General features: G+C 35.4%; 2 protein-coding genes across 2 annotated transcripts; both read right to left on the reverse strand.

Moving 5' to 3' along the window:
* Nucleotides 1-84: 84 nt before the first annotated feature.
* LOC110031624 lies at nucleotides 85-838 on the reverse strand. Its single transcript, XM_020734932.1, has 2 exons — nucleotides 712-838; nucleotides 85-635 (listed from the first exon to the last, which is right to left on the reverse strand). The coding sequence occupies exons 1-2, from the start codon at nucleotides 818-820 to the stop codon at nucleotides 190-192; spliced, it is 555 nt and encodes a 184-aa protein (XP_020590591.1). The 5' UTR covers nucleotides 821-838; the 3' UTR covers nucleotides 85-189.
* LOC110036042 lies at nucleotides 828-8,237 on the reverse strand. The gene is made up of 3 exons (XM_020740420.1): nucleotides 7,956-8,237; nucleotides 1,219-1,758; nucleotides 828-932 (listed from the first exon to the last, which is right to left on the reverse strand). Exons 2-3 carry the CDS (start codon nucleotides 1,750-1,752, stop codon nucleotides 828-830), a joined length of 639 nt encoding a protein of 212 aa, XP_020596079.1. The 5' UTR covers nucleotides 1,753-1,758; nucleotides 7,956-8,237.
* Nucleotides 8,238-9,620: the final 1,383 nt, after the last annotated feature.

Raw genomic sequence — 9,620 nt, forward strand, 5'->3', positions numbered from 1 at the left:
GACTTCCATTCATAAAGAAATGGGAAGTAACTTCATGTAAATGAACTAAAAGAATATATATCCATATTTCTTCAAAAAAGCCAAATAAATATACTTGCATAAAAACTAAACTCTCGGTAAAGTGACAGTTAATACGAAAATTAACTACGAAAACAAATTCAGTATTATAATTCAAACTTGGACGTAACATCAAATACTTACTGCACATGTGGCTAATTCATGTGCAATGCGATCTCTCAACGCCATAGACGTGTCGTTATTCTCATCGTCATCACGTCCAGGCTGACTCAACGATTCATCTCCCACGTGATATCCTTGTGTCTCCAAAGTCAAAAATTCAACATTTTCATCAAATTCTCCTGAATTAGAATTAGATTGAGAATGATGCCTGCGAATGTAATTATGCAATGCCATAGTCGCTGCTATTATCAACTTTTGCTTCTCATTAGAAAAAAAAGGCATATCCTGCAACACAGTCCACTTTTCCTTCCAAATTCTGAAAGCCCTTTTGACGACATTATGGAGTGCTGAATGCCTCTCATTAAAAATCTTCTGATATTCATGTGAATACTCCATATATGGTTTTAAAAAACCTCGTCTCATTGGATATTGAGAATTCACAAGATAATATTTTCCTGAATATAAACTTTTAGATTAAAAATAAAAATTTTTACGTTTGCTCATATCTTCCATTTTTAGCAAAAGACTAACCTTTAAATGCAGCAGGAAAATTATATGATGGGTCTCCAATAACATGGGTCAAGATTGTTGCATCCTTTGTTGTTCCCTCCCAACCAGGGACAACAAAAGTAAAACACATGTTGAAATCACAAATAGCCAAAACGACTCTCTTTCTTCCCAGTGTAAACAATTTGATTATTAACAGGAACACGAGCTTTGACATGAGTAATATCTATTACACCAATACAATCCTGACAAACAAGAAAACCAAAGTTTTAGTAAGAGCTTTTTCGAAGGAAGATTTACATATATACTACTCAATTCTTATGTATTTACATATCAACAGAAAATTTAAATTTTTACTTACATACCGCCTTATGTATGCATGAAAAATGTGTATTTCACTTTTCAAAAGTTAAAATGACGATATTTTTTATGTGACACGAAAGATTTGGGTGATCTAAATGTAAAAATTAAAATTTAGGTGTTCAATAGATAGAAATCAGTGGCATGTCAGTAAATAGTGAATCAACTTGCCTTGAAGTATGGCAGACACTTCGCATCCCTTGCATTCTCCGGTACAAAATCAATGGGAGAGATTATATCCACAGACATACGAACAAGTGCTGAAAGGCCCTCGTTGAAATATCTACTAACAGTCTCCCCTGAATGTTGGAATCGTTTGCAGACAGTTCTGTTGGATTCATTCCGTCCAAGAACAGATAAAGTCATGGCAAGTACCTCTTTGATTGAAGTGCTTCTAGAGCCGCTTAAACCATACTTGGATCCCAGTTCTCCTAGAAGATCGAGGAAGACTTCCTTCGGCATTCTGAAGGCCTCAAGGCATAGACATGGATTGCCATTAAGCACGTTTTGAACCCACAACTCTCCGGTATCTTTTAATGGCATGGATGGAACCTTACATATGTACTTCTGATGATACATGTATATGGCACAAGTGGCGGCCACAAATAAGTTATTGAAGTGAATTTCATCTTCTTCATATTCCATATAATCCGGTTCACTTCCAGCCGATAAATCATTTGAATCATCACTTATCATGACCTGCATGTTTAACTATTTTTTGGTATGTGGAATTTGCATAAATTTTAACTCTCTGTAATATGAACATGTATAGAGTTTGAAAATCAAAATCATCAGAAAATAAACTTGATGGGTCACATTTAGAAACAGTTCAGAACAATGAATAAATTCATTGCAAATTACAACGAAGTACAGAAAAAAAAGTTAACAAATTGAAGGTGACAGAAAAAAATGTAATCATTCTGCTAACACTCGCATTCTTTGGTAACAAACATTGAAGGGAGAATGTATGGAGTGGAGGGAGGATGGATATTGACCCGTAGACCCCAGTGAAGTTATAATAAATGGCCAAGCTAGGAACAGAAGGACAATGCAATGAATTAGACAAATAGCATTAAATAATATTACACTATTATTCAAACAAAATGCTACAGTCAATATGAGACATATTAAAAAGCATAATGAATCAAACAGCCTCCAGGTGTGACAAAAATGAGATAGATGCTTGCATATTGATCACTTGAAACAAACATGCTTTAGAAGACCAAAAGGATCTACAAAAATCAATAAAAAATGAATAAATAACTGAATGCCCGCTACAGAATGGAAGGTAAACTCGAAAAATAGGCTGAATATAGTAAAAAAAACTTGCTCTGTATAAATAATAAACCCTAGTATTATCAATAAAACTACTACATTCATTTAACAATAAGTGATGTATAAAAAATGAAGCTTCATAAAGCAACCCCAAATTTTTGGGATAAGGTTAGTATAAGTTTAGTCATAATGATGTTGATGCTATTATGCATGTGACAATTGAGCTGTATCCTTACCGTCATTTACTTCTTTAAATAAATGTTACAAAATCTTAAACAGAGAGAATGAAAATAGTTACCTGGGGTATCTGAAACAGATGCAAAAACCTTATATGCTTGGAAATAAACACACAAATGCCATGCAACAACTACATAATCCTAAAACCTTAGCATAGTGATATACACATAGCCTCGATACATGGAGATGATCTCTATATTTTTAAAATTCATGAGAATTATGTGTTTATTTCATTTGCAATGTGTGGGTCTGGGATAATACTCTGAAGCAACATGAGAAAACACCATAGAAGAAGCCATCCAAGAATTTGAGAGGATCCACACAAACTGATAGGAAAAATTAGAAGTAGATGATGATTTTTATGTGTCAAGGTATGCACATGCACGTTCTGTCCGAAAATATTTGACCATAATCATAATAGTTTAAGGGTTAATCAGAAAAATCACCTCTAATATAAATGAAATCACCAAAAAGCACAGATAGCAACTTTGAAAGTTTTTCTCCATAACTTCTCAACAACATTAGGGTTGTTAACGATCTAATTTCGAGTCGAGTTGGAGTTGGCTCAAAATCGGCTAAAAAAAAGTTCAATCATAAATCCAAAATTTTGGCTTGTAGCTCGGCTCGTTTATTTCGATCCGATCTCAATCTGAGCCAAAATTCGAATCAATTTTCGAGTGATTAACAATCTTTAAGCTAAATTTGTTAAATTCATGGCCCTAACATCACTAAGATAATTAACTATCCGATTTCAAGTCGAGCTGGGTTAAACTATAAATCGGCTCGAAAAAAATTTGATCCAAAATTTTGGCTCATAGCTCAGCTCTTTTATTTCGATCCAAGCTAGATCCGACAGAAAATTAGAATTAATTTTCGAGTGATTAACGATCATCGAGCTAAACTCACAGCCATAAGCAAAATTGAACAGAGAAAGCATCCACTGATGGGAAGAGGATGATTTCTTACAGTGTATTCAACAATGATTAAAAGTATTTTATTTATAATATCTAAATAACTACAAATCATATTTCCTAGCAAAGAGTCATGTCCTTTGATAAAGAAGAATGCCTCTTCTTAAGGAAGCATTACTTTCTATAAAATTAAAAACTTATTAAAAACCAATGGAAGTTTTCCTATAGAAAAGCCTTTGATGAACCAGTACATCCTTGGCAAAATAAACAAGATCCCGTCAATCTTGCGTTGAGGTGGATTTAAGGAGATATAACAGGATTCAAGAGCCTCATGAGCTTTTCACATCAAAGAAGAAATGTTTTCAATGCTCGCTTAAAAAACTTCTAGACCTAGAAGGCCAATTGTTGTTATCATGGCCCTCATTATCATCATCACTAAGATGTTAGATGTAAGGTAGTTACGTAGTTTGTAAGATAAAAGCTTTCAATACATATATCTTTGAGCTTAAATATGATAGTGGATTTTTTTTGTTTTCTTTTTTTTTTATAATATTAGATGTCATTAGAGTGTTGTGTTAATGTCATTATTAACTTGTTTGATTTTATTTTGATCAGAATCAGACCTGGCACAATATTATTATAAATTTTTAGAAAAATTTGTTCTTGTGAAGATTACACTTGTGAGTGGTAAAAGAAAAAGCAATGGATGAAAAAGTGGAACCACAAAACAGAAATCTCTTAAACTGCTATCTATCGTATTTTTAATCAATTCAACTGTGTTTTATTTTACAATGCTAAGTATTTATGGACTACTATCTGCTGAAATTAGTTATGCTGCAGTGTGATTTATGTCCTCGATGGATTCAGTTATTCATCTGTGGTAAAGATCTTTTGATGCACTATAATCATGTGCAGAAACCGTGGACACCAGCTTGGGCATGTGGCTTGCAGTTTTTGGTATCACCTTCCCTCAAGTTGATGGACTATCTTGGAGCACCAACTGGTTGCACAACTTACATAATCATTTAGTGAGTAGCGATTTTGTGAAAACATATGCTATATGATTTTTGGTATTAATGTAATGAATTGTGATGTAATTTAATTTGATGCAGTCATGGATGAAATGATAGTCCACTTCGATAAATTTTGTTATGGCGTAAAAACCGGATTGTTTGCTAGTGCGAGTGCTGATATGCTATCTCAAAGGAGAAGTGTAGGTGCCGTCTAAGTTAACTGGGAGTCATTGAGTAGTCTACGCAACCATATGATGTCTGCAGCTTTTGTAGTACGTGCCATATGCTCTGCTTGAATAGAAGACCGGGCTACAGTGGGGAGCTATAGTGGGTTGCTTTTTAACATGACATAGATGAGAGTCCTATCAATGAAAGCACAATGTCCAAAAACTGATTTCCTATCGTCGTGATCAACTGCCCAATCCGAATCCGAGAATACATCAAGTGATGATTTATCAGGATAAATATGCAAGCCATTGTTAATGGTGCCCTGGATATACCTTAGAAATTTTTTAAGTTGAGTAAAGTCTAAATTGAGAGGTTGATGAAGTTGTTGGCACAATTTGTTAACTAAAATGTAAAGTGTGGCTGAGAATTGGTAAGTTACTGGAGAAACCCTACTAGCTGCCAATAGAGATATGGTTTGGAATATGGTTGCATATCTTTGGCATGGAACTTTGTTTGTTGGAAGATGGATTTTGTATCAGTTTGCATTGGTTCATTCCCATCTGATGATCCGATTAGATGATGATATAGATGGGGATGTTAATAGTAGAATTCAAGTTGGTTGGTTGAAGTGGAGGAATGCTTCAGGCCTTTTGTGTGATAGAAAAGTACCGCTTAGATTGAAAGGAAAATTTTATAAGACGGTGGTGAGACCTGCAATGCTCTATGGCGCTGAATGTTGGCCTTTAAAAGAGAAGCATAATAATAAGTTAAGTGTCGCCGAGATGAGAATGATTAGGTGGATGAGTGGCTTTACACTTAGAGACAAAATGCGAAATGAATATATTCGTGATAGGGTTGGTGTAGCTCCTGTGACGGACAAAATTAGAGAAAGTCGTCTTAGATGGTTTGGTCACATTAAACGTTGACCATCTGATGATCCGATTAGGAGAGTAGATGTTTTAGATTCGACTTGTGTTAAGAAAGACAGAGGTTGACCTAGGAAGACTTGGGCTTATTGTATTAAAAATGATCTTAATTTACTAGAACTAAATGAAAATATGACACTAAATAGGACGCAATGGAGAAAAAAGATTCATGTAGCCGACCCCACGTAGTGGGATTAAGGCTTGGTTGTTGTTGTTGGTTGTTGTTTGCATTGGTTCATTCCCGCTTTTGATAGTAGCTCACAAGCGTAGGCAGATTGGCTAAGGTATCTTCATGTATGTGTTGATATGATTTGTATGCCTAGGAAATTTGCCACTTGGTCTGATTTTTGAGATTGAACTTGAACTTTAGTGTGGTTATAAGTTGTTGATTGAAGACTGATTGTTTCTTGTAAGAAGCGGGTCTTCTACCTTTATCAGAAAGTAGGCTTGGGTTGTTGAGAAAGATCGGCAATGTTGAAGGAGAACTCAAGAGTTTGTAGGGTGGAGAGAAAGGTATTAAACCATTGGTGAGGCGACTATATCAGCCCAATGATGGCCATTTGGAGAAGGCACGTGTGCCTTGGTTGTTGGAGATCTCAAAATCTCAGTGGTTGTGCCATATACACAGTTTCGAAGAGCTGGCCATTTAGAAATGCATTCAGAATGCTAGCTAGGTGATTAGCCATTTGTGGTTGGTAGTTAAGGTAAGAAGTGTGAATTGTTGGAAACTTTGTGATCGGGCTGAAAGTTTGATCGTAATCTCTCCATGTTACTGTCGATTTTCTTGGGTGACAAACCTCGCTTTATATCTAGCTACTGTGCCATTGTTGTGATATTTGAGTTTGCAAAGTCCATCTACATCCAAGTATCTATTGATTGGATGAAGGAGATACTAAAATCCACATTTGTTGTAAGAGCAATGCTTGAATTTCTTCAAACATAAGCTTTCCCTTCTGGGTGATTTTATGGTTGTTGGATAACTACTTGGCTCTTGAGGTGAGGTGTCGATAATATGATGTAAATTCAGGATTTTTCTAGGTTTGAGCTTCCCAGTGTGTAACTGAGTGACCATTTGTTGTTTCGTAGGTTGCAAAGGATGTTGGGACTGGGATGGCAACAGTGATGGTGAAGGCTGAATGACGAGATAGTTGACTCTAATATTGTGGCAGATGGGGAACTTGAGCGAGTAGAGGGTGGTAAGTGGTGATAGGAGAGTTAAGAGGTTGAGTAGATTGTTGTGAAGTTGATTGGATTGGGAAGCTTGTTTCTACAAATGGCATGAAATGTAGATTTGTCCAGTGGTTAAATTCATGAACTTATAACATTTGTGATGAGTTGCATAACAGATAAAAGCACATGGGACAGCTCTGGCAGTAGTTTATTAAGTGTTAATGGTTGTATCCAAGGTGGCATAAGCAACCAAATATTTTACGATGTGTGTATCTGGGCGGCTTATTTTATAGTTGTTGAAATGATTTATGTTTAGTGTTGGAGGAAGTGAGTAGATTGATGAAAAAATGAGCTCTTATGCACTTGTGAGCTGTAAATGAAGACACAATGGACGAAGAAAGGAGGACATATAGGGACCAGAAATCTCTTATCTCAGCTCTCTATTATATAATCAATTCAGCTGCGTGTTTACAGGTGCAAGTATTTAGAGACCATTGTGCTGAAATTAGTTATGTTGCCGTGTGATGTATGGTATCGATTGATTCAGTTATTCGTTTGTGGTTCAGATATTTTGATGGACTGTCATCATGTGCAAAAACTGTGGACACCAGCTTGGGTGGGTAGCTTATGGTTTCTGTAATTAGTTTTAAGTTTTAAACCAAGCATTAGGGAGCTCATCTCTTTCGAAAATTTGAGAAAGCCCATAGTTTCTTCTGGTTTTAAACCGAATTTCTCTTCTTCATTAATCTACTTACGCCATGAAAAAAATGAGTGGTGCAAACAACCTTTGATTCAACGCTAATGATGTTTTTTATCTTCCCCCATACCTTAATTTATTAGCGTATTCATTTAAATATTAACTCCTAAAATAAAAGGCTAAGCAGTTTATAAGCATTTAGTAGAGCTACACAATTATAACAGCTTTCAGGATTTTATAGCATCAAGATTTGCTGTATCAGGATTTATAGGAATTACGACCTCTCACTTGAATTAAATCCTACTTCTAGTCAAAAAGTCCCTCATTATGTTATTATAAATCTGCAAAAAGTCAAACCCTGATAAACGCCCAGACGTGAAGGCTTATGATAAGGCTTCGAAAGAGACATCATCCCAGCAGTTCAAACATTAGTTTATGCCAAAAGCTAAAAAACAGCAATGAAATTCAAGAAGCGAAGAAGGAGAGGTCATTAGTTTTTAGGAGAGCTTACCTCCGTTCGATTGCCTCGACTTCCAGAATCAACAGAAACCCTCGAAACTACAGTATGCAGAGAAGGGAAACCGAAGAAATTAAGCACTTCAGTTTCGAGGAAATCCAAGATCGTGCGAAACAGATTTCAAATGAACGGAAGGAATTACTAATGAAGAAGGAAAATTTTCATTCCACAAATTCGAGTGCTTCAGTTTCAAGCTCCTCGTACCAAACTTTCGAGGGGATGCCGAGATGGACCCGACACTTTTTACAACCGCCTTATTCAAATATTCCGTCCGGAGCCGATCGTGACTTGCATGGTGGTCAGTATATGTATATATATATATATATATATATACCATCTAAATTTATATATTTATATTTATAATACTTTGATGTGATAAATCTATTTATTAAAATGCGTATTTTATTTTTTAAAAGTGGGCCTTAGTGGTTTTGTTGATTTGTTATTAAAGATTTAATTGTTATTCATGTAAAATGTTGAATCCAAGAATGGTCTCTGAAGCACACCTAAGAAATGATCTCTTTTTTATAGGCTCAATGGGTATAAAGTGTATAATTATATGTTTGTCTCTACTTGAATAAGGATGTTACATGGCATTTTGGACATAAAAAAAAGAATGGATAAATAAATATAAAAAGGTCTCCGACTCAGTTGTTCCATCATTCATTCGTCTAGAACTGGGGGCCCTTGGGTCGACCAGGTTTAGCTGGTTGACTTAGCAGAATCAGGACCGGCGGTTAAGTTGGTTGAGGGCCTTTAGTTGGCCTGACTGAGGACTTTCGGTCAGCGTCGCTGATGGGTTTCAGTGGACCTTGTGACCTGACCCGCAATTACGTAATTATTTAAGTCTGAAAAGATGACCAAAATGTTAACCCAATTTATATTCAACGAGTAGTATGTAAAATAAAAGTGTAATTAAATTGATTAAAGGTTTACAGACTTGGGGTACTACGCAAGTATACGTATCAGTTCAAGTAATATAGAGTTTTCCTTAAAAACCCCAATATTAAACCCACATGAAAAAATAAGGATTTTAAAATGCTAACTTAGAAATATTTCTACTTAAACCTTAAACTATATTTTCAGAAGAATAATATCAAACTGTTTATAAAAGGATGTAACTAAAGTGGCTACTTCTATTAAAAGTAAATGCAAAGTATCAAAATTAAATGTGTAAAGGAGTGCGATTTTTATAAAAAGTTTTTCCCCTTGCAAAGAGTGTAAATCAGTGCGGGAATCAAATAATTAAAGATGAAAATGAGGTATTATGATAAATAGAAGCATACATATTATTTACCTCTTCCAAGCATAAAGAACATATGCTAATCTAAAGTTAGTTCCAGCTTGTGTGGTAGTGCTGAGTAAATTCTAGTCTCTCACTTCTATATTACCCACTGTGCTCTCTATATTGGACCTACCAATGACCCTTAGTTCCAACAATAGACCAAATTGGTAAAGCATCTAGACTATTACCCTCGAAACACCAATTCTACACCAATCAAAACTTATTTCCCTATTTATTTGCACTCCCCCTGGATTTGGCATCCTCTTCCTCCAAGCTTTAGTGTGGTACTCATTAGGTGAAATCATAACCCTCTTGGGTCATTGAAATCATAACCCTCCTGGGTCATTATGTTTTGCAATGACTTTTAACATCAC

This window comes from Phalaenopsis equestris, unplaced genomic scaffold, assembly GCF_001263595.1.
Source record: "Phalaenopsis equestris unplaced genomic scaffold, ASM126359v1 Scaffold000002, whole genome shotgun sequence".
In the NCBI taxonomy this organism is placed as follows: domain Eukaryota; kingdom Viridiplantae; phylum Streptophyta; class Magnoliopsida; order Asparagales; family Orchidaceae; genus Phalaenopsis; species Phalaenopsis equestris.

Coding starts and splice junctions, on each gene's coding strand:
- LOC110031624 (XM_020734932.1), bottom strand. CDS start 820: ATGTGTTTTACTTTTGTTGTCCCTGGTTGGGAGGGAACAACAAAGGAT. Junction 636..711: donor TTTTCCTGCTGCATTTAAAG/GTTAGTCTTTTG, acceptor GTTTATATTCAG/GAAAATATTATCTTGTGAAT.
- LOC110036042 (XM_020740420.1), bottom strand. CDS start 1,752: ATGCAGGTCATGATAAGTGATGATTCAAATGATTTATCGGCTGGAAGT. Junction 933..1,218: donor AGTGTCTGCCATACTTCAAG/GCAAGTTGATTC, acceptor CTTGTTTGTCAG/GATTGTATTGGTGTAATAGA.